This window comes from Amblyraja radiata, chromosome 18 (assembly GCF_010909765.2).
Source record: "Amblyraja radiata isolate CabotCenter1 chromosome 18, sAmbRad1.1.pri, whole genome shotgun sequence".
NCBI lineage: Eukaryota > Metazoa > Chordata > Chondrichthyes > Rajiformes > Rajidae > Amblyraja > Amblyraja radiata.
The window spans coordinates 22,723,031-22,748,625 of record NC_045973.1 but is presented as its reverse complement, the minus strand read 5'-3'; the positions used below and the strand labels follow the sequence as shown (position 1 = coordinate 22,748,625).

Genomic DNA, 25,595 nt, shown 5'->3' with positions numbered 1-25,595 from the left:
CATTGTTAGGGCAAAACATAAAATGGCTACTTTCTAAATGGATAGGAATCCATTGTAACTCACAGCAGGAAATCAATGGGAAGTACTTCCTACAAAAAGCAACTTTTATTATTTCATTATACGCTTAAGAAATGTGGCAATGGCTGCACTCGCAGCACTCGCAGCACTGTTGAGCCACTCGGTGGTTATATTGTTCAAAATGTCGAAGATTCACTCTGCCCTAAACTAAAGTGCAGTGCAGAAAAAGAAAATGTATAAAACGCAAAGTGCCAGAGGAACTGAATGGATCAGGCAACATCTGTGGAGGGAAAGGGATAGGTGACATTTGGGGTTGGAATCCTTCTTCAGAAATAATGTAGTTCTGGCATGCAGATCTTCTGAGTGATCCTATTGATGTTTAATCACAAACACTGTAACAGCACATTATATCTTTAACACTTCAACTCAGGTTTACAGGAAGATTTTAGCAACAACTGCTTTTCTTAAAAAGTTTCCCAAAGCAAAAAGGACTGCGGGAGGGAGGTTGGGGGTGAAGTGGAAGGACAAGGCACGTACATGGCTCAACAAGACCAAGCGTAGGCTCGGCGACCGCTTTGCCCAACACCTCCGCTCAGTCCGTACTAACCAACTTGATCTCCTGGTTGCCCAGCACTTCAACTCCCTCTCCCATTCTGAATCTGACCTTTCTGTCCTGGGCCCCCTCCATTGCCAGAGTGAGGCCCAGCATAAATTGGAGGAACAACACCTCATATTTCGCTTGGGTAGTTTACACCCCAGCGGTATGAACATTGACTTCTCTAATTTCAGGTAGTCCTTGCTTTCACCCTCCTTCACCTCCCCCTTCCCAGCTCTCCCACATAGCCTACTGTCTCCGCCTCTTCCTTTCTTCCCCCCCCCCCCCGACATCAGTCTGAAGAAGGGTCTCGACCCAAAATGTTGCCTATCCTTTTCTCCATTGATGCTGCCTCACCCGCTGAGTTTCTCCAGCATTTTTTGTCTACATGGCTCAACAATGTGATGTGGTAGGACAGAATTGCAGATGCTGTTTTAAACTGAAGACACAAAAAGCTGGAGTAACTCTGCAGGTCAAGTCATGTCAAGAGAGTTTATTGTCATGTGTCCCAGATAGGACAATGAAATTCTTGCTTGTTGCAGCACGACAGAATATTTTAGGCATAAATACAGATCAGATAAGTGTGACCATATACCATAGAATATATATATACACACATAAATACACAAATAAAATGTAATGGGCTGTTATAGTTCATAGTTTGTTTGAAGTTGTGTTTAATGGTCTGATGGCTGTGAGGAAGAAGCCTATCCTGAACCTAGATGTTGCAGATTTCAGGCTCCTGTACCTTCTACCTGATGGCAGCAGAGAGATGAATGTGTGGCCAGGATGGTGCGGGTCCTTGATGATGCTGGCAGCCTTTTTGATGACCTGGTGTCAGGACAATAACCTCTTCCTCAATGTCAGCGAGACAAAAGAGCTAGTTCGACTTCAGGAAGTCTGGAGAAGTACATGCCGCAAAGGTTTGCTAGTGCTACACAGGTGGGTTTGAACTTAACAGTTGGGGGGGGGGGGGGGGGGGGTTGCGGTGGAGTCAACAACGTGGAAGTGTATGCGTGCAGTTAACGGGAGAGTGTAGGAAAGGTCACGTTTAAACTTACAGCGCAGGGGGATGGGAACCAATGCAAGGAGACAGAGGGCCATAAAAGGAGGACAGAGCAAAAGGTAGAAGGGAGATACGAAAAACAAACCTGAAAGCTTTGTGCCTTAATGCGAGGAGCATTCGTAATAAGGTGGATGAATTGAATGTGCAGTTAGTAGTTAAGGAATATGATATAGTCGGAATTACGGAGACATGACTCCAGGATGACCAAGGCTGGGAGCTAAACATGCAGGGGTATTCAATATTCAGGAAGGATAGACAGAAAGGACAAGGAGGTGGGGTGGCATTGCTGGTTTAAGAGATGAATGCAATAGCAAGGAGATACATTAGCTTGGATGCTGTCGAATTAGTATGGGTAGAACTGCAAAATAGCGAAGGGCAGAAAACGCTTGTTGGAGTTGTATACAGACCACCAAACAGCAGTAGGGAGGTTGGGGATAGCATCAAGCAGGAAATTAGGGATGCGTGTAGCAAAGGTACAGCAGTTATAATGGGTGACTTTAATCTACATATAGATTGGCCAACCAAATTGGTAGCAGCGCTGAGGAGGAGGATTTCTTGGAATGTATATGGGATGGTTTTTTAAATCAATATGTAGAGAAACTGACTAGAGGACAGACCATCCTTGACTGGGTATTGTGTAATGAGGATTAGTTAGCGATCTTTTTGTGCAGAGTCCCTTGGGCAACAGTGACCATAATATGGTGTAATTCTACATTAGGATAGAGAGTGACACGGTTAATTCAGAGACTAGGGTCCTGAACTTAAAGAAAGGAGACTTTGAAGATATGAGACGGGAATTGGCTAGGATGGACGGGCAAATTATACTTAAAGGGTTGATGGTGGAGATGCAATGGCAAAGATTTAAAGCATGGATGAATTCCAAAAATTCTTCATCCCTGTCTAGCGAAAAAATAAAACGGGGAAGGCAGCATAACCGTGGCTAATGAGGGAAATCAAGGATAGTGTTAAATCCAAAAAGGCATATACATTGGCCTGAGGAAGCAGCAAACCGGAGGACTGGGAGAAATTTAGAACTCAACAGAGGAAGGCAAAATGGTTAATTAAGAGTGAAAAAAGAGCACAAAAGCTTGCAGGGAATATAAAAACTGATCCTAAAAGCTTCTTTAGATACATAAAAAGGAAACGATTAGTGAAGACAAATGTAGGTCCCTTACAATCAGACACAGGTGAATTTCAGAATGGCAGGCAGTGACTAGTGGGGTACCACAAGGCTCGGTGCTGGGACCCGTTATTTACAATATATATTAACGATATAAACAAGGGAATTAAATGTGACATCTCCAAGTTTGCAGATGACACAAAGCTGGGTGGCAGTGTGAGCTGCGTTAAGGATGCAGGGTGACTTGGATAGGTTGGATGAGTGGGCAGATGCAGTATAATGTCAATAAATGTGAGGTTATACACTTTGTTGGCAAGAACAGGAAAGCAGATTATTATCTGAATGGTGTCAGATTAGGAAAAGGGGAGGTGCAACGAGATCTGGGTGTGCTTGTACATTAGTCACTGAAAGCAAGCATGCAGGTACAGCAGGCACTGAAGAAATGGCATGTTGGCCTTCATTGCAAGAAGATTTGAGTTTAGAAGCAAGGAGGTCCTACTCCAGTTGAACATTATTGCTATTGAGGGAATCCAGTGTAGGTTCACCAGGTTAATTCCTGGGATGGCAGGACTGACATATGATGAAAGAATGTGTCGACTGGGCTTGTATTCACTGGAATTTAGGAGAGGGGATCTTATAGAAACATATTACATTCTCAAGGGATTGGACAGGTTTGATGCAGAAAAAAATGTTCCAGATGTTGAGGGAGTCCAGAACCAGGGATCACAGTTTAAGAATAAGAGGTAGGCCATTTAGGAGAGATGAGGAAGATTTTTTTTAACCCAGAGAGTTGTGAATCTGTCAAAGTCTCTGCCACATAATACAATGGTGGTCAATTCACTGGATATTTTCAAGACAAGTTAGATTTTGCTCTTAAGGCTAAAGGAATCAAGGGATATGGGGAAAAACCAGGAATGGGGTACTGATTTTAGATGATCAGCCATGATCATATTGAATGGCAGTGCTGGCTCAAAGGGCTAAATAGCCTACTCCTGCACCTATTGTTCTATGCAATCGGCTACAATTGAGTTAAAGTGGAAATGGTCGAGTGCATCAGGTTCCTTGGCATTAATATATTAGAAATGATCTGGTCACATTGAGGCCTCTATTTCCTGAGGAAATTTACCATATCTCCATGATTCTTCTACAGCTGCACAATAGAAACCATACTGTCAGGTTGCATAACAACTTGGTTTGGGTCAGCTCCGATCAAGACTGCAAAAAATTGCAGAGTTGTCATCCAGTCCATCACACAGACCAGACTTCCCACCATTGACCCCAGTATATACTTCACACTGCCTCAAAACAGTAGAGAACATAATCAGACTTGTCCCACCCGCCATTCCTTCTTCTCCTTGCTTCCGCCTGGTAGAAAGCAGACCATCAGACACAGGAACAGTTTCTTCCCCTCTATCAGACGTCTAAACTGTCCTTTCATAAGCTAGGTTATTGTCCGATTCACCTAAGTTGTTGTGGACATGTGGAACTGATGCATTACAATGCTGAGAACTATATTCTGCACTTCCCCTTTGTTCTGTCTATTGTACAACTTCAACTTGATTATATTTATGTACAGTATATTTAATCTGTTTGGATAGTATGAAAAGCAAAGCTGTTCACTACACCTCAAAACATGAATGAGTTATAGGAAGGCAACACAATTACATGAAAACAGAACCAAGCATGGGCCTTCTGGGGTAATGGGTAATGTGAAAGATGGTGTTAATAATTAATAACAGCAAATTATCAGATAATGCAGGGGCAGAGTAGAATGTTGAGTGGTCAACAGATTGGGCAGCATGCAACAAAAAGCTTTTCACTGTACCTCAGTACATGTGCAAATAAGCTAAATCAATTTGAATAAATGAGCAAGAGGCAGAAACAAGTCAGAGATGGGATCAAGCAAATGGGAAATAAAGGTAAAGGGTGCATATACCGTGTTAGGGAAAGGAAAATACAGGAATTCAGGCAAAGAGAAGCAGACAAGGCATCCAACAAGATGTTCCCAATCTGTGACAAACATGTAAGAACTCACGAGAATGGCTGGATGGAGGGAGGGGAAAAGGTTTCAGAAAACTGTTTAAACAGGCAGAAGGAAGCCAAGAGTTAACTTCACATTCCAGGATGATCATGCATTGCCACAGAAATATGGGAGAGGAAAGCAATAAAGATAATGATTTATTTGGTCCAGTCACATTATGTGATAAACAGCAAAACTGACATGCAAGCTAAACATTCAAGTACTCTAATTTTGAAAGCGAAAATAAATGTATGATCGGTTCTGGATTAAAGAATTTTAAAAAACATAATCACCAGTTTAATTCAGACATGAGCTCATATTCCAGCTTGACATTTCAGTGTGGTACAGAAGGATTATTGTGTTCTCAGCAATGCTAGTTCCAAGATGTTAAACTCAGATCCTACCTATCTCTTGACTAGCAGGATTAATTTTAAGGCACCATTTGAAAAAAGCACACAAAACTTGTGGGTCATAGCCAATTCTTCACCACTAAAGCAATTAAAATGGTTATCCATTTCACCGTTGCTTGTGGAATTTGCCATGTCCAAACTGTCAAGGTTCCTACTTAAATCTGAGGTCAGAGATCAAGGGTAGTTCAATGGCTACAAAGATATTTCAGATTTCTTGAGGTCAGAAGATATGCAGTTTATTCTCTGATAAAGCATAAATGTCCAGGCTAATAACAGAAACAGATGGATACAATTCCTTGGTCTTTATTTGTTTTATTTTCAGTAATAAAAATATTTCAACTGAATTCTGTACAAGGCCTAATCTTTTTACAGTTTCATTTTGTGCTTTGTATCACACGCTTGTAAATTACAGAAAATGCACAAAAGAAATTAACGCATCTCTAGCTAAACGCAGAAAACCAGATCTGGCTCTTGCTCATTTTTCTTGCTCATTAACGAGCTTTCAATGTTTTGCTTTATATATTGTTTTCCACAAGGAAAATTTGTAGTGACATGTGCACTTCCATTAACAGTCCATTTCAGAGCCAAGCAGTGACCCTGTACTTCTTAACTAATTTTTGTAAAAGATGAGAAAATAACAAGATTGCTTCTTTTGAAGCAATGACATCACTTGTTCTGCTACTGCTGCATGTAAACAGTATTCGTGTATTCCAGCACCACTTAGTGGCAGAGAGCTGTTCAGTCTTCCCAACCCAAAACGTCACCTATCCATGTTCTCCAGAGATGCTTCCTGACCCATTGAGTTACTCCAGCACTTTTATTTTGTAAACCAGCAACTACACATCCTTGTTTCTCTCTGTTCTACGATAATTTGATCAAAAATCAGAAGCTGTAGCAAGGGGGTAACATTTTATTCCATCTGCATGCTTAGTAGGACTACTTGAGTAGTACCATTACCTCAGTCTTGAGAGCCCAGTCAATAGTGGTGCAGTAACAAGCTATTCTTGACCTGGCTCACTTATGCTATTGTTCAAAGTAGTATGGGTATACAAGGCCGGTTAACATCTTACTTCCCATTCAAAGATTGCATTTGTTATCTCATTTATTATGATCAAGACTATTTTGGGGCAATAGGTTCACCTGGAGTTTTATGTTGGTGAGATAGATGACTATACTGGGGAAAAATAACCTTTTCCATTAGGAATTCAAGAATGTCATCAGCACTGTTTAGATTGTTTACAATGCAGAATAAAACCAAGGGAACTCCGTCAATATTGCTCCATAAACATTCCTGCTGCAGAGTAGCAAGGGTTAATTATAGACAAAGACCCTCCCATCCAGAGAGATAGTTTGCATTAGGTAGTAAATCTCCTTCTGCAGTTTCTTAATAAACAGCACCCGGGCTGGGATAGCATGGGTTGAATATACAAAAACCCTGCGCACACTCATCTCTTGCTCCACCACATGGCTTTTGAAGACTAGGTACACTTGTCCCCGATGGCCACGCTTTTATTTGCTGGTTTGTTGTATTTGAATATTGTTGTGGAAATTGTTAAAGGGTGCTTTAAAGTATCGAGACATTCAGATTTGTGAAAGTGAATGGGATTTAAGAGCATTTACATTTTGTACACAGCCCAAGGCTCATTAGTAAAATGAGGACATAAATCTCTCCAGCTTTATTGGTATAACATTTCTTATATTAACCATTGAATGGCCACCTAAGTTTACTGCACCATAACGGTGACTTCAAAACTATGATTTTCCACAGTCCCACCAGTAGCTGGGTCTTGATAAGTTTGTAAACTCGGTATCACCCACTCAAATAATCCAACTCCCCAAATAATACACAATTTCTTTCATAAGGGACAGATGCTGAGCATTTTACCCATTTAATGCACATAGGCTAACAAGTTTGAAGAGCTGCAATGTTCTACTCCTTCGCATACAATGCTGTTACTACAGCAATCGAGAGACCAGATCACAATTACTCTGCTTGAATAAGCTAGGCTTCTAACCAGGCTTCATCCTGGGATTATTTGCCAAAATGGTGGTGGTGAGAATGGTGAGGAGAATGCGTGGAAGGATGTGATCTAAAATCTGCCATCTTAGTTGCTGACTCAGGTGTCAAATTGACTTAGTTACTGTCTCGGCTGTCAACTTGTGAGCACATTATCTGGAAGTCAGCTAGACGACCACAGCTGCATAAAACGAGATTGCATAAAAGAACACCCAGGGAAAACAGTAAACATCACTGAAAGAATTACAGTGCCATGGCAAAAATCAACATTTTGATGGAAATTGAATACATCATCCTCTCCTGATCTAGGAACACGAGTCAATTCAAAAAGGTAACAAATGATCTATCACTCAGATTGTTGAAAATAGTGCGGTATAAACTAACGTGGTTTACATTCCCAAGGAATAATGTCCTGATGTTTGTTAATCGCTATATAGTATCTTGCACCTCAGGGATGAAAGTCTATTCCCTTCCACATGTATCAACCCATGATTGAAATTCAGATCCTGTCAGAATGGAATTTGCTGGCACGAAGAAAATGTGGTGACAAAAGAGGAAATATCAGATGATACGGGAGCGAAGGGAAAGGTGGTTCATACTGGAATCATTGTTTCGATTTAAATCTTCCACATTTAAAGCAAGCTGCAAACTAAAACGAAACAATTCAAACTACCATAATCTTTGTCAGAATTGCTTGTGATAGATGTACTGATAGTGGGACACATGACTATCTTTAACATTGCTAGGTTGGTGCCAAAGAAGCAGAGTACCCCTGTTATTCAACCAACTGATGCTCAAGTCACTAGCTCTATGTGATGTTTATTTAGTCATTTCACCGGACAGTGTTCCTCATTACTGTATATGTTTAACAATGAACAAGGAGCAAAGATAATGTGTAAATGTTTTTTACTTGTCTGCATGGGAACACCTTGCATGCTTTGCATCACATGTAGTTTGAATACATTTTTCAAAAACATTTTGGGAATGTGTACAGCTAGCACTTCATTTACAACTGCCATGGGAATTGTGCTCATACACTCAGAAATCAAGACTAACCTCTCCGAATCGCAACCAGATAGTTATAAGCTCACTGTCCAGCAAGGAAACAATTCAATCCATGAAACCCATTTAATCTTTTCAGTTGTGAAGCACCGTGGTGACTTGTTTTATCCCCACTCTCCTGGTCTGCTGGAAAGGTGATTGGATTGGTGCTAGATACATCAAGGGAGGCAATAAAACTGGTTCATGGTAAAATAAAAAGAACAAAGATTGCTGATACTCAGTGTAGCTTGGTTGTCAATGCAGATTGTATCTGGATGAAATGTGGCAGATACGAGGGAAACACTGGGCCAAAATTGTTATTCACATTAGTCACATGAAAGTTCAATTAAAACTGATCATTTATTGGCACATCTGTTCATCTTGTGTGTCTCAGGATCCTGACCAATTTACCAACATTTATTACACCCAAGAGATCATGGCAACTAAAATACAAACTATTTTCTGTAACACTGATTGAGAGGGCCCCTAATGTTAAAACACAGGCAGTAATGTTAAAACAGGAGCATTAGCAAGATGCAGTGAGCAGGGCATTGAGCTTGGTTTGAAAGCTTTACTCAGTGACATTACAAATAGAAAATTACAGCCCATCTCTTCATTATGACCACTCTCAATATATGGCTCCTTTGTCTTCTATATATATATATATATATATACATATATATATTTACACACACACACACACACGCACACAAACACACACGCATATAAACAGATGTCTCCTAGAAAATCCATTTAAAAAAACGGTTCTGTTTTAAATGCACTGTGCCTATCTCCTGAAGGTGTGATGGCCATACTGTGCACAACCTCGGAGGCAAGATTATTCCACGGCTCCACAGCCTGCGGGAGCTGAAGGGTCCCTGCAGTTTCACACAACTTGACGGGAAAGTTACCACTGCTTTGATAATTAGTTCTGTTTTAGTTTTCCCCTCCCTGTGTGTGTAAATTTCAAGACTGAACTGGTGGAGTCTGAAATAAAACGTTCATTACGCTTGCTTTGCTCTGTTTTCCCCAGTGAGGGGCGTGCTTTGCATCTGGACCTAGATTCCTGCTGGGTCCAACAATTCACATTGAACATTCATTCATTCAGAGACAGGATGACGTCATCTTCCAGGTCAGAGTTATCTGTGCTATCTGCTGGATTTAAAAAAACAAACAATTAGTAATATCTCCCACAGCTTAATTACATGTAGAATTCCTCGAGGTGTTGGCTCGTTAGCACTGGAGCCACAACAAGCAATTCCAACGAAGCTATGTGCAGGCATGGAAAATGCACCGGATACTCGATGGCCTTCCAGGAACCAACTCCAAGAGAGAATAAACAACTGTATTCACCATGTTTGTCAGCATGGTACAATTCATCTCACCCTCATCTAGGAGCCATTACTTGGGTGCTCAAGAGTTGGCACACAATCAGGACACCAGCATCGATGGAATATTGTCAGCTGGCAATTGGACAAATTAAACTCGGACATTGTGTATCTTCCTGTATGAATGCAGGAGATCCTACCTCACTATTGCAAAAATTTCCTCAATCAATAGTATAATATGTTTTTTTATAAACTATGTCCACGAGGCATGACTTGGCAAATACTGGCTGCCCCATTTCCCTTTAATAGTGGTCACACTCAGAAATGCTTATGTGGCTGTAAAGTGTTTTAGGGTGGCCTGTTACCACAAGAAATGATCAAGCACTCCATCAAGGCACTGAGTTTCTCCAGCATTTTTGTCTACCATTAATATTGATGGTAGAATGTCAACTTATCTCCCCTTCCGTCTATTGGCAAGGACTGGGGGAGTAGATGAGGGTGCTTGCAAGATTTAGGGCAGGGGTATCTCGGGAGAAAGGAGAGTGTGAGAGCAAATGTTGAGCTTGATTTGTTGACCAACAGTTGCATGGCCGCAAGAGCTTATGAAGCTATTGGGATTAAGTTCCAAATACAACAACTTCAAGTGAAACACCCTTACAATCTCCAAGAATGTCTGTATCTTCATCCTCCCACTCATCGTCTTCATCCTCTTCCTCCTCTGCATCCTCCTCACCATTACCCAGCAGGGCCTCCAGTTCCTCCTCGTCGGACAGAGTGAAGTCCTGTTCACCGTCCTCAGCCGCATTTGCCTCACTCCCGTTATTTTCATCGTCACCTTCCAGCAGCGGATCGGTATCCAAGTCATCCAGGTCATCTTCGGAATCGTCGTCATCATCATCCTCCTCTTCCTCTTCCTCCTGCAACAGTGAAATTATCACTATGGTCATCACCTACTCACTGCTTTTAAAATATGCAAAACTCAAAATTTCAAAGCTCAAAATATGTTGTGCTCGTATGTCATTAAGACGACAGCCATATGTAGACAATTAAAGCACAGTCATACTCATAGTATTCTCCTTCCATGGAAGCACAACATTTAATGTCACGCCAAAACGGCAGTCCCCTGCTGCTCTGATCGTGCAACTGCTCTAGATCTGATCACAGTCAACATTAACACCCACATAGCCAGCAGGGCAACATGAACGTGCATTTAATGTCAGGGCCAAAGGATAATGAATTAAATGATCAATGAAAACAGCATAATTTTGACCAGCGATTTAAACTAATGGGATAATACTCAACTGTTTGAGAATTAACGTGGTACAAACCTGATCCTCCTCTTCATCTTCTTCTTCAGCCAGCCGCTGTCGGCCCACCTCATACAGCCTGCAGATAGTGTCCATTGACAAGGCATCCATGCTGCTGCCTTGATTCTGTAAATACATTGTTAAACCTTAGGAGACTGGGTGACATTACATCGTACCTAACATGGCTGTATAAGCTCAGAAGCAGAAGTTTAAATAATAGACCACAGCTACAAAAAAAGTTTTAACGTGGTAAAGGGTCATCACAGGAGCATTATTGACAAAATAGATGGCGATGGAAACACACGCAGCCTAGTCAAGTGTCAGGTTTTAAGGAGAGGTAAAAAACAAAAAAAACCCCAATGGTTTAGGGAATTAATTTCATAGTTGAAGACCAATATTGGACGAGAAAAGCAGGGAAATGCAAATGGACTGACCAGATCAGCTCAAGTAGCACACGAATAATCAAAAGATGCCCCTCAAGTCCTGGCAACACCTGTGTAAATCTTCTCAGTGTCCTTTCAGCTTAACAAATTCTTTCCTATAGCAGGGTGACCAACAGAGCACAATACTCTAAATGAAGCCTCACCAATGTCTTGTACAATTGTAACATGACCTCCCAACGTCTATACTCAATATGATTGACTGATGAAGACCAATGTGCCAAAAACCTTCAGAACCACCCTATCTACCTATGATGAAACCAAAGCATCCAGAGAAAACCAATGCAGTCACAGGGAGAACGTACAAACTGTGTTCGGACAGCACCCATAATCAGGATCGAACCCACCTTCCTGGCACTGTAAAGCAGCAATTCTACCGCAGAGTATTGTACCGCTCATGGAAATCAAGAATTGTTGAAACAAAGAGAACTGTCGAAGCTCAGTCACTGAGTATATTAGAGTAGATCAATAGGTTTTTAGATATTAAACGATGAAGGGATGAAGTTTGTGCAGGAAAGTACTGAGGTAAAAGGGAAGCCATATTTTATTACATGGTGCAGCAGGTATGAGGCGCTGAATGGCCTACTCATGCACTTATTTCTAATGTCCTTACCCAATCTTTATCCAGAGGGAAGATCATCTGATCTAAATTAAGCCACGGGGTTCCTTCAATCTGACTTTCCAGGAGAGGACAATTAGCAACTAAGTTAATGCTTACAGAGAACAGGCGCAACAGGAATTCTATTGCGTCCTGAACTGACCAAATCAAGATTGAGGAACAAATAATGTTGAATTTGATGTTAAATTTAAATATCTTTAAGATGATGCTAACCAACTCAGTTGACACAGTGGGATGAGAGGCATGTGACCAACCTGAACCCAACATGCAGATGGGAAATTTAATGATTTACCGAAGCCTGCAATTATTCTGCCTCGCTGCATTTACAGCAGGTGCTCACCATTTATTTTCTATTAGATGGGAAGACAAGATTGTTCACTAGACAGTGAACATAAAGCAAGAGGGGACATCAGACCGTGAGCTTTCCATCAAAATAATAACTGCCCTGCCAATATTCACCAAATCTGATATTTACCCTGAATGCAGGCCAATGTGCCCAATTTAAGACAATTTAGTTCCACATTTTATTCCTTCTGATAAACAGCTTTGTCAGAACATAGGTTATTATATCTTTTAGAGATAGAATGGGAGGACATGGAGAATCACTCGGGGATCCTGCTCGTAAATTGCTATTTAATACATGTATGGTCATACTTGGCTTATTGTCCTTGAGCAATAAACAAAGTGCTGGAGGAACTCAGTGGGTCATGCAGCATCTGTGGAGAGAAACAGGCAGAAGTTTCTGGTCCTGGCCCTTCTTGGCCTGTCAATTCTCACATATTGTCTCTATTTGATGAAAGATAGATGACAATTTATGTTTTTTACTCAGGAAGGAAAGTCTATTTTGAAATAATCTACTGCTGTTGCCTAAGATGAGAGTTTAAGAGTTAACAAATTGAACACATAATACAGGCGAACATGTCCTACCTCAATCACAGCAAGATAGCAGTCCTTTGTGTCAGTACACAGATCGAATATATTCCTTTTCACATCAAGCGTCGCTTTAAAAAAAGGAATGAAAAACAAGTTTCAAGTATTGTTTGGTTGCAAATTATACTCCACCACCTCAACTGGGTGCCCAAAATAGAGAAATGTTCTAATTCAGACCCTCATTTGACATGTGCTAGAGGGGGGAGAATAATCAGTATATACCTTCAATATTAGCTGCAGCATTTAGTTCAGATTCAAGATTAGTTGAGCGTTAACAAACAAACTTCATGTAAAAGAAAATATCTTCAGTACAGTGCAAGTAGTTTACCAGGTGAGCAAAATGTCTCAGACTGCCACTATAGCATTATCATTGCCTTGAAATCAGACTGTCATATGCATTTACAAGCTAGTAACCCCCATTTGTAAGGAATATTGCGGACATTGAAAGACAATTATTTTTCCAGATTTTTTTGTATCAATGACGAATCCACAGACTACCCTCCCAACACCCTGAATACTTAATAACTGACAGAGCAGGTCCTAGACCTTTGAAACCTGTCTCTGTAAGTCCTCTAATGCATGTCAAATCTAAGCAGGCTCTCCCTTGATTGCCTCCAATCCTTTCTCTAAGTGCCAGTTCCCCACTTCAGTCAGCCACTCAACCCTAAATTGAACTCTCTCCTTGAACACCAGCTGCCCATCTCTCTCAGCCATATCCAGAGTAGTGATCTGCTGCCAAGTCAGAACCACCCTACCACTCCTGCAGGATTTACCCAGCTATTCCCAATTGCCATCTCTCCACCCTCAATCTCACACACCGACAAAAACAATCTTTGAAGGCCCGAATCCATCAATTGACCCCTGAGACTTCCCCTCACCCAAGGCCCCAAACGATAAGGATCCACTCAATTTGCTGTGTGCTCGCTAGAATGGGGAACTGCACAAAGGAAGGAATTTTACAGCATGGGTCCTCTAATTAACATTCATTAACAAATGGCAAAATTAATAACTGTACAGCAGCCATTCCACTCCTACAGCTATTTAATATTTGAGTCAGTAGATTCATATTGCCTGGAACCAGTCTACCTCTGCTTGGCTTGCTGAATTTCTTGTGTTAAGCAATGGGATCCTCTATGAACTGTTTCTCTGTGCTTTATAAAGGGATTTTTTTTCTACCCCCCACTCCCTCCCCCAGGCCAACATTTCCTTGGTACTCGATGACTGTTGTCTGCTCGCACCCTAAAATTGAAAATGTAACCAGCTTTGGTTCCAATGGTGATTTGGTTCCAACAGTATATAACCATATAACAATTACAGCACGGAAACAGGCCACCTCGGCCCTATAAGTCCGTGCCGAACACTTATTTTCCCCTAGTCCCATCTACCTGCACTCAGACCATAACCCTCCATTCCTTTCCCATCCATATACCTATCCAATTTATTTTTAAATGATAAAATCGAACCTGCCTCCACCACTTCCACTGGAAGCTCATTCCACACAGCTACCACTCTCTGAGTAAATAAGTTCCCCCTCATGTTACCCCTAAACTTCTGTCCCTTAATTCTGAAGTCATGTCCTCTTGTTTGAATCTTCCCTACTCTCAATGGGAAAAGCTTATCCACGTCAACTCTGTCTATCCCTCTCATCATTTTAAAGACCTCTATCAAGTCCCCCCTTAACCTTCTGCGTTCCAAAGAATAAAGACCTAACATTCAACCTTTCTCTGTAACTTAGTTGCTGAAACCCAGGCAACATTCTAGTAAATCTCCTCTGTACTCTCTCTATTTTGTTGACCATTGCTCACCTCCTTCTCTTCCTTACTGTCATTTTTAGGGAAAGGCTGAGCCGACTGCCACGGTTACTTTGCTGTATTCCTTTTCACTTCCATTCTCCTGCGTTCTACTTCTCTATCACATCTATTCTGATGCCACCTTCCAAACGAATGCTCCCCCTTTCTCAATGAAATGCCTCCATGTGCTGGTGGCAAGCATTTCCAAAACATCTGCTTTTACCTCTTTCTCCAATCTAAGTGCCATGATGCCTGCAGGTAGTCAAGGAATTAAGCCACATGGCAATGAGGCATTAACAATGACGTCAAAGTGCAAATATTGTCTCGGGCTCTGACTGGAAAAACTGCAATGAGACAGATGGCCGTGGGTGCGCAGTACCAAAAGTGAACATGAACTCCAAGACAAACACAAACATGGCAATACTAAATTGCTCCAGAAAGCAGCAGGCACCTCATATTACACTAATTGAGCAAGCTGGTAATCAGCACCAGAAGATTAATCAGCCAGCAATCTGAAATTGCAAATCAGTGCTCTCACCTATTGGTTTGTAATCAGTAGCATCAAAGGTCCTGAAAGATGATCCAAAGGGACTTTTCATTCGCACTTCTAACAAATCATCTTCGTCATCTGCCTGCAGCATAGCTGGATACAAAATGGAATCTGATAAATAGCTTGCGCTCACAGAGTTTCACACCAAATGTCAAATTCGATGGCTGTTGTATATGTAATAGTTCATACACAGCAAGTCAAAATAGCACACATGCATGGAGTTTACTGATATCATGCTATATAAACGCAAATATTTTATACCGTCAGGCCCAATCCAATTAATAATTTTAAAGCTGCACCTAATCAAAAAGTTTATATTGCTATCACTTTGAAAAATCTATCCAATTAGTTATATGCCTTTGCTGTTTTCCTGAAGGTGTACAATATATTTTATTTATCAAATATTTCTTATTTACATTCGGAAGCTTCCTTAGACTCAGTACGATTCTGGTGAATGCCATTTGTACCTGTTCCAAGGCCTTGCCACCCCTTCCCAAGAGGGTGGGGGTTGGTGATAGAGGGGAGAGGAGAAGAATGGGTTGAAAGTCAATAGTTTAGAAGACCATAACCATGTTGGTTAGCTTTCGCTAGTTCTCGGACCAGACCCAAAGCAGTATTCAATTTTCAGCCTTCAAGAGGGAGCAACAAAGCACTGCAGTGGTAAATGGATTCCATTTTGTTTGAAAACATAAAATGTATCAACTAAATACATTTTGTCCAAAAGCTCCACAGAAACTATGAGGATCTAGTTTATGTGGAGCTTTTGGATAAAATGTATTCAGTTGATGAGTTTTGTGTTTTTAAACAAAATGGGATCTTCCCAAAATTGTCCTTTCAAAATCATGTGCAGGAGAGAAACAACATGTAGAAAGCACATCATAAGGTTTCATGGAGTTTGGAAGTCAATGCCGAGGACTTCATCGGCTTGAGATAAGCACTCAGACCATTCTTTAATTTCTCCCCATACACAATAAACTGTAATATGTTTGAAAATAATTTCTTAAATTTAAATAAAGCTTCAAGCGATTACTTGCCCAACCAACACTCCTACCTCCATAGATGACGGTCCCAGTGTTGTTGAAGACAATACGACATTGATCTAATGCAGGTACCATATGCAGGAGATGGAACGTTCGTAGGTCCCACTGAAAAGGAGCCATTAAGGAACTCACTTTGTCATGAACAAATGCAGCTAGGCCCCAACAAAATAATTCATATTCATATTCCTCTACCTCATAAGTTTTAATCTATTTAGACAGAGCTTCAATTTGATCCAGCAATTCTGGGATTGCTGACTCTTCCCATTCCACATTGTTTTTGTTGTTTAGTATATCTACCACAACTTCACTAGGTTGCCACATCACTTTGGGGGTTTTCCTGGTGCTGATTACTGCATGCCCCTCAGCGCTTCTTATTGAATCAAGGCACTACCGTGGCATGACAATGCTGCGACATAGGGTTACCCATGGTGGTGAAGGAGAGTTCTGTTGTAGTGCTTGGTCAACAGTACCTTGTGAATGCCCAGCTGCGGGCTGTTAGATCTGTTCAATATGACAGGCCACACAGAATTGAGGGCACGCTCAGGATGAAGAGACAACAATTGTACAAGCACTTTGCCATGGTCACCCTTGCCAGTCCTACTCCTGACAGATGTGTTTGGAATGGGTAGATTAGCAAGGACATGGTCAAATAGGTTTCCCCTTCAATCTGTTTACCAAGCACCAATCAGGGACCTAATCTGACACCTACTTCAGACCATGGTCAGTTCAGTGCTACCAAGTAATGCCTGGCGATGGACAAAAGTTCCTCATCCAAAGTAAAATTAAGTGCTGGTTTTATTTTCAATGCCTTTGCTAAGCATTATTCAACTTGGAGGTGCACGGATTTATAAGTAGGGGGAATTGGCAGAAAATGTTCTCGTCCATGTTTGACTTGAAGTAACAAGGCTTCAAGGAGACTGGAAGTCATTGCCGAGGACTTCATCAGCTATAAAATCCCAAATATGTATCAATATGACACCAGCCTAGGCACCAAAGTCTAATTGATAGCTTAGTAAATATCCAGAGCATGACGGAGGCTCAATCGCCAACTCATTGTTCAACTATGATAGGCGGTTACTTGACTTGCTTGTGAAACAAGTCTCATAGTTTAGACACATTCCCGAAACAGTCACAGGGAAGATTTGTAAAGTTGACTGGGCTGGAAGTGATTTTGCTTACAAAGAGATGACAGCTGTTCTGTCTAGCTTTATTCTCTGATTAACATAGTGGCTGACGATATAGTTGAATGGCTTGCGAGACCATTTCAGAGGGCTGTTAAAAGTCAATCAAATTGGGACCACACATCAATCAGAAGGTCATTTCAGAACTACATGATCACCAGGAATAGAGCAGCAACAGCTCAATGCCACACTCAAGGCTGGCTTTGCTGACCATCCCATAAGCAAATAAAAACAGAAAAAAATAGATCATCTTTCCAAACTTTGGTTGAGAGTAAAAAAGAAAATCATTTGGATTGATAAAAGTGGGTGAAGTACTCCTTCAACCTCCAAACTGTGTGGAATGAAAGTGTTAAAAGTCAATGGCAATACTACCGTTACACATCTGAAATACAATGCATTTAATGATAGCTTAACTGAAGGGGAATGGTAGTTGGTGAATAAGTTCGCCATTTTAAGGGAAAGCACTAGAAATTATGCAAAGCCCCTGCAGGACTACAAAGAAAACCTATTATCCCCAACCTAGGCTGGCCAACAGTTTGTGCTTTGCATGCATTCAAGCTATCATAAGTAGGAAAGGGCAATGAATACTGTGCTGCATGTGTTGCTCACATTACAAGAACAATTTTTTATTTTAAATGTCAGAGATTAGACAACTGGACTCCCTGCTATGAATACAAATTAAAATACAATTTTGTGACCCTTGTTGAAACTTTTCTACCACTGATAGTATAGATATGACCATGGTTTGACATGTTCATGTTGAAAGACTAAATTAGGACTGGAGCTGGCAGTCAAGGGTATGCTGCAGCAGATGCTTAAGTGGAGGGAAGCCTGCTTGTCTGCCTCAGTCAAGCCAGCAAAGGATCAACTACAACTATATGTTAAGTGCAATTTTATCATCCTTGAGTTTGCAATTTCTTTCTGGTTAGCTGAGGGCCACCTTCCCTCACACGATTACAACCATACGCATGCCAGAGTAGCATGATAAAAGTAACATTACCCCAACATGTGACCCGTGAACTCTGGGTGTACCGGTTAAAATATCTGGTTAATATTTCCAAGTAGGGCCTGAAACCTGATGCAAAGGCAAACATTCTAACAGTCATGTCCTGCACACAAGTGAGCACTTTCATTTTAAGTATGTTTGAAAAGTGTAGAACTGGAGGTTCATGCTCAAAAACTATTGGAACTTTTACTCCAATTAAAAATCCACATGTACAGAAGGGAATACATTTCTCCAGCCTCTCAGCACTTAGTGCACCTCTCCATATTATTGAAAGATACAATCTCCGTGTTGATGATGACTTCAAGCCCATTCGGATGGAACACTCCACTAATGTTCATGTTGAACTTATCAAACTTGTGAATCGCCTGCATTGAACGCACATCCCACAGCACTCCATCGTTTAACACCAAGTCATCAGTGGGATTGAAGGTCGCACAGTTCCGCTTGTAGTTGTTGGCCAAGTCTGGATTGTAGAGAGTGAGAATGTTCTGCCCAGTCTGAATATCGTAGATCTACAGATGGAAAAAAGACGACAAGCAACAGATCCACTAATGTTGTGTGTATGTTGTGAATTAAAGAACACTGCAATTAAACATCCAGAGACACGATGGAAACATTCAAGAACGGCACAGTTAAAAGCAACATTCTTCATCAGATGGCACTACAACAATTGTAAGAGTGTTGATTTCCAAAGGGGTCAGAGAGTTCTAAGCAAGTTAAATCTGTTGAATTTAATGACACTAACATAGAGGTAGGTTTCAAGCAGGGTCTTAAGATGGTAGAGTGAAGGCAGAGGTCTAGCATTCAGAATGCAGCCCCAGATGACAACCATTAATGAGAGCATAGAAAGGGTTTATTTTTTTTAGGGTGAGGGGGGGGGGTGATTAAAGCAGGGAAAGTGGTTAAAAGTGTAGGAGGGAGAGAGTTTGGGTGCAGGATTGTCAGCCAAGAGGAAGGGAGAGACAAAGTTTCAAAATTATTGACGTTTTAGTTACCGGGAAACTGGGAGATGAGAATTAAAGCAAGGGCAGCAAGATTAACAGATAGGATGTGGTGGGGTATAGGAACCATTTTTGCATAGCCAAATTTTAATGGAAGGTAGAATAGTGATCTTAAAAGCTTGGAAAAGTGGATATTATAAAAACACAGAGTGTTACCGCCTCAAAAGGATCGAGGCATAATAGAAATGATCTCTTTTAAAAAGCGTTCAGTGATAAAGAAAATGCATGGTTAACTGGGAGGGAAATTAAGAGTTTGTTTTCTGTGATAGCAGTTGGAGAGGGGATGGAATCTGAGCATGGATTACAGGCTAAAGATGGTGGCGTTCAGTGTCTCCCATTGGTGTGTAACGATGAGGGTCATGTTGGATTTCTTTCTTTCTAGACCTGGAATAAGTCAGTAACCTCACCATTTGAGATGCATCTTTAGTCAGAGGGTGGTGAATCTGTGGAATTATTTTCCACTGAAGGCAGAGATAGATTCTTGATTAGTACAGATGTCAGAGGTTCTGGAGAGGTCCCATAATGGGGTTATGAAGGAGAGATAGATCAGCCATGATTGAATGGTTGAGTAGACTTGATGGGCCAAAGAGCCTAATTCTGCTCCTATTACATGACTAAACGACTCCAGATTGTGGGTTCAACTTCATTTTTCAGTTAATTTTTATATTAGAGTCATGGTCAATGTACTTACATGAGCCACTTCTTCCTTTGTCCCAATGACTCTGTCCTGGGAGAGTTTACTGAACTCTACATAATGATCATCTGTGAAAGAGTGCCTGAAATGTTGGGAACAGCAGCATGAAATTACTTTTAGGAACATATATCCAAAAGAAACATTCAGCCTTCTGTGCCATTTGTAGTGCTGATCTAGCACTGTCTGGAACTTTCACCAAGATTGACTGTTACTCTCCACATGACAAAAATAGTTGCTCCAGCAAAACTTTCACATGCTGACTTGCCCCCCAAGATTCCCCTACTTATTGTAATGACAACAGATTCACGTGGTGAAACAGGGAATTAAACTTGCACAACACAGGCTAATATATCAGGCAGGCAGACAAAAATGCTGGAGAAACTCAGAGGGTGAGGTAGCATCTATGGAGCGAAGGAATAGGTGATATTTCAGGTCAAGACCCTTCTTCAGACTGATGTGGGTGTGGGGGGGGGGGGGGGGGGGAAAGAAGAAGAGGCGGAGACAGTGGGCTATGGGAGAGCTGGGAAGGGGTGGGGAAGGAGGGAGAAAGCAAGGACTACCTGAAATTGGAGAAGTCAATATTCATACCGCTGGGGTGTAAACTACCCAAGCGAAATATGAGGTGCTGCTACTCCAATTTGTGTTGGGCCTCACTCTGGCCATGGAGGAGGCCCAGGACAGAAAGGTCAGATTCGGAATTGCTGAGCCACCGGGAGATCAGGTTAGTTAAGCGGACTGTGCGGGCAAAGCGATTGCCAAGCCTGCGCTTGGTCTCACCGATGTAGAGCAGTGAGTCTCACCGCAAATTGGAGGAGCAGCACCTCATATTTCGCTTGAGTAGAATATTGACTTCTCTATTTTCAGGTAGTCCTTGCTTTCTCCCTACTTCCCCTCCCCTTCCCAGCTCTCCCACAGCCCACTGTCTCCGCCTCTTCCTTTCTTCTTCCTGCCCCCCCCCCCCACCCCACTTCAGTCTGAAGAAGGGTCTCGATCCGAAACGTCACCTATTCCTTCGCTCCATAGATGCTGCCTCACCCGCTGAGTTTCTCAAGCATTTTTGTCTACCTTTGATTTTTCCAGCATCTGCAGTTCTTTCTTAAACATATCAGGCAGGCATGCCGGCAAATGTCAGTAAAGTATCTTTGAAAGAAAAGCCGTAAATAAATCTTATACATGGAGCTTTATGTGTAGGAAAGAACTGCAGATGCTGGTTTAAATTGAAGGTAGACACAAAATGCTGGAGTAGCTCAGCGGAACCAGCAGCATCTCTGGAGAGAAGGAATGGGTGACGTTTCGGCTCGACCCGAAATGACACCCATTCCTTCTCTCCAGAGATGCTGCCTGTCCCGCAGAGTTACTTCAGTATTTTACGCCTACCTTATACATGGAGTCTTCAAGTTGGTCCTGAGTAAATGGGTGATTTTCAAGTGTACAGAGAACTACTTAATATTTTCAAACATGGCACTAAACACGCAAACCATGTCTTTGGACAAGGATATCCTTTAAATCTATCTACAGCAACATAATTTTAAAGATACTAAAACAGACTTCAAAGAGCTAATGAGGGGACTTCCAAATGAAGTTGATTGTGCAGGCACTGGTTACAAAACAAACAGCTTTAAGTTAGCATGAAATATTTTGGCACGGTTCCAAAAGTTATCCAACTGACAATCAAAGTCAAGGCCTAGATTATTCTCTGCACGTCAATGTCCTATAATAATGCCTTTGATCATCCATGCTTAATCCATGAGCACAATTTCAAATACCAATGAAAACATTTGCTGAGGAGCAAAATCCCTGCTCACTACCACTGCCGTCATACCGTGATACTATACTCAGCCTACTAAAAGTCTCTAAATCCCAACTGAAACTTTTCTGGCAAGGCACTGGACATTACAGGAGGTCATCAAGATGTCTTTCCACTGCTGATACCCATAATTACTTACTTCATATCGAACACAGACTTCATTCCCCAGAGAGCAGAGAGAGGCTGGCCCCAACTTGCTGAAGTCAATAACAAGGACCCATCCTGTAAGTGGACACGCATAAATTAAACAAGGATTAAAGAATGACCATAAGGTAACAATGGCAAACTCTGCAAATGCCATCACTGAAATAAGATAGAAAATGCTGAAAATAATCAGGCCAGATGGTATCTGTGAAGAAAGAATCAGTTAAGATTAATATCCATACTTTATATTTAGAGAGACATGAAAGGCCGTTGAGCCCAGCGATTCTGCAGAGGAAACATGTAAAGAAAGCTGGTAGAAACCGAAGCATCAACCACTGCCCAAAATGGTTGAATTTGGTGCAAAGTTCTGGAGCGTGTAAATGTGAAGGAGGAAGTGCTGCATTGTTTGCGTTAATTCCATTTCCAATTGTATAAGTAGTTAGGACTCAAAGAGGGGGAGGGGGAGGGGGTCGGGGGAAACTTTTTGTTTCAGTCTCTTACCTTGCCGGAGATACGATTGGTTTTCGGGTCATCTCTTCGGTCGCTCTGCGGCCTAACATCATGGAGCTGGAGGCCTCCTCAGGGCTGACTTTGAGCCCCACCGCAGGGCGTGGACTTACCATCGGGGCTAATCCCTAGCTTGGGATTGCTCTAACCGCGGCCTGCGGATTTTACCATCAAGGGCTTGCAGTCTCGGGGGAGACCGAGTCGGGAAGCTCCAATGACAGAGGTTCGACCAGCCCCGACCCGGGGTCCGATCGCCGGCGCGGGTGAGCTGAGATTCCCCCCCCAATGCAGGAGCTGATGGCCCCGATGCGGAGGGCTCAACTGCCAGCCACGAGGTCAAGATCGTCCCATCAACGGAAGGCTCCAGGCACCCGACCGCGGGAGAACAAAGGGAAGAGATTGAACTTTTTTTACTCCTTCCATCACAGTGAGGAATGCGGAGGAGTCACTGTGGTGGATGTTTATGTTAAAATGTATTGTCAGGGAAGATATTACAACAGTGCTTTGGCAGGATAGATTAGAGGGCTCGTCTAGGGAGGCTATTTGGGTGGAACTGAGAAATGGGAAAGGTGTAGCAACACTTATAGGGGTGTATTATAGACCGCCTAATGGGGAGCGAGAATTGGAAGAGCAAATATGTAAGGAGATAGCAGATATTAGTAGTAAGCACAAGGTAGTGATTTTGGGAGATTTCAATTTTCCACACATAGACTGGGAAACACAATCTGTAAAAGGGCTGGATGGTTTGGAGTTTATTAAATGTGTGCAGGATAGTTTTTTGCAGCAATACTTAAAGGTACCTACTAGAGAAGGGGCAGTGCTGGACCTCCTATTAGGAAATGAGACAGGTCAGGTAATGGAGGTATGCGTTGGGGAGCACTTCGGGTCCAGTGATCACAATACCATTAGTTTCAATATAATTATGGAGAAGGTCAGAACTGGACCAAGGGTTGAGAATTTTGATTGGAGAAAGGCTGACTTTGAGGAGATGCGAAAGGATTTAAAAGGTGTAAATTGGGACATTTTGTTTTTTGGGAAGAATGTAGTAGAGAAATGGAGGACATTTAAAGGTGAAATTTTAAGAGTACAGAATCTTTATGTCCCTGTTCGGTTGAAAGGAAAGAATAATAATTGGAAAGAGCCATGGTTTTCAAGGGAAATTGGACACGGTGCGAAAAAAAGAGAGAGATCTACAATAATTATAGGCAGCATCGAGTAAATGAGGTGCTTGAGGAGTATAAAGAATGTAAAAAGAATCTTAAGAAAGAAATTAGAAAAGCTAAAAGAAGATAAGTTGCTTTGGCAAGTAAGGTGAAAGTAAATCCAAAGGGTTTCTACAGCTATATTAATAGCAAAAGGATAACAAGAGATAAAATTGGTCCTTTAGAGAGTCAGAGTGGACAGCTATCTGCAGAGCCAAAAGAGATGGGGGAGATATTGAACAATTTCTTTTCTTCGGTATTCACCAAGGAGAAGGATATTGAATTATGTGAGGTAAGGGAAACAAGTAGGGTAGCTATGGAAACTATGAGGATCAAAGAAGAGGAAGTACTGACACCTTTGAAAAATATAAAAGTAGATAAGTCTCCAGGTCCTGACAGGATATTCCCTAGAACATTGAGGGAAGTTAGTGTAGAAATAGCAGGGGCTATGACAGAAATATTTCAAATGTCATTAGAAACGGGAATGGTGCCGGAGGATTGGCGTACTGCACATGTTGTTCTATTGTTCCATCCAGGGAGGAGGAGCCATCTTGGTGAACGGCTGCTAGCCAGCAGCCGTCCGTCTTAAATTCGTTTTTTTTTTAGTTTTTAGTGAGTCCTGTTTTTTTGTTTGTAGGGGATATGGTCTTTTAATGTGGGGGGGGGTAGGTGTTACTTTATTTATAGGTCCCTACCTGGTCGGTGTGGCAGCCTTTTTTCCGGGCTGCCCGTCGACCCGTCCTCGTGGCCTACCAGCGGGCTTGGAGCGCCGTTTCTTGGCGGGAACCACCCAGCACCTCGGCCTGGGTGGCGGCACAGCATTGGAGCGCTGGAGCGGGCGATGCCTTGCCTGGGTCGCCGCGCTGGAGTTCTGGCGAGCTGGACCGCCGTGAGCAACATCTCCGGGCTGCGGGTTTGCGGAGCGGAGAGGCGGTGTGCGTAGAGGCGGCAAGGCGGCAGTGCGGAGAGCGGGCGCCGACTTTTTCATCTGGAGCCTGGGAGCTCCAAACCGGCGCGGCCTTGTCGGCTTCGGCAGCCACGGGCTCCAACCAAGAAGCGGCCGTTCCAAGTGGCCCAGCCGCCGAAAGGACTCTCCCGACGCCGGGGCAAGACCACCCGGTGAGAACGGCCAGGGACATCGGGCCTCCGTACAGGCAATTGCGGTGGCCTCAATAGGCCTGACTTTGGGGTGATCATGGGGTGGGGACTGGACATTGTGCCTTCCCTCACAGTGCTATCCACTGTGGGGGGATGATTTTTTTTGGTCTAATTGTAGTCCTGTAGGTCTGTGTCCAAGATGGCTGCCGTGAAGAGAGAGTGGACGCTGGCGCGCTTTGGCTGCCGCTGCTCTCTTTTCACACTGTGTTTTTGATTTTCTGTTTTTGGATTGAATTCTGTTTTTAATTTGTGTCACTGTGATGTCTTTAATTACTTGTTTTATTCCGATTATATGTTTTTATTCCGATTACTATGTAAGGTGTCCTTGAGATGTATGAAAGGCGCCCATTAAATAAAATTTATTATTATTATTATTATTATTGTTTAAAAAGGGCTCTAAGAGTAGACCTTGCAATTATAGACCTGTTAGTTTGACGTCAGTGGTGGGCAAATTAATGGAAAGGATACTTAGAGATAATATATATATAATCATCTGGATAAACACGGTCTGATTAGGAAAGTCAACATGGATTTGTGCCTGGAAGGTCATGTTTGACTAATCTTCTTGAATTTTTTTAAGAGGTTACTAGGGCAATTGATGAGG

At 42.1% G+C, this 25,595-nt stretch overlaps 1 protein-coding gene across 4 annotated transcripts in view; it reads right to left on the bottom strand.

The window, feature by feature from the left end:
• Nucleotides 1-5,516: 5,516 nt before the first annotated feature.
• Nucleotides 5,517-25,595, bottom strand: part of dcaf1 (DDB1 and CUL4 associated factor 1) — a 67,755-nt gene continuing 47,676 nt past the window's right edge. For 2 of the 4 annotated variants that reach the window (XM_033036816.1, XM_033036814.1), the window contains exons 17-25: nucleotides 22,120-22,202; nucleotides 20,171-20,255; nucleotides 18,757-18,990; nucleotides 16,303-16,396; nucleotides 15,240-15,344; nucleotides 12,909-12,982; nucleotides 10,944-11,048; nucleotides 10,274-10,532; nucleotides 5,517-9,442 (exon numbers count right to left, since the gene is read on the bottom strand). In XM_033036816.1, the coding sequence (XP_032892707.1) occupies nucleotides 9,384-9,442; nucleotides 10,274-10,532; nucleotides 10,944-11,048; nucleotides 12,909-12,982; nucleotides 15,240-15,344; nucleotides 16,303-16,396; nucleotides 18,757-18,990; nucleotides 20,171-20,255; nucleotides 22,120-22,202 (1,098 nt within the window). In that variant the 3' untranslated portion in view covers nucleotides 5,517-9,383. The remainder of the gene's footprint in view (nucleotides 9,443-10,273; nucleotides 10,533-10,943; nucleotides 11,049-12,908; nucleotides 12,983-15,239; nucleotides 15,345-16,302; nucleotides 16,397-18,756; nucleotides 18,991-20,170; nucleotides 20,256-22,119; nucleotides 22,203-25,595) is intronic. The other 2 variants (XM_033036815.1, XM_033036817.1) reach the window with 2 other exon arrangements.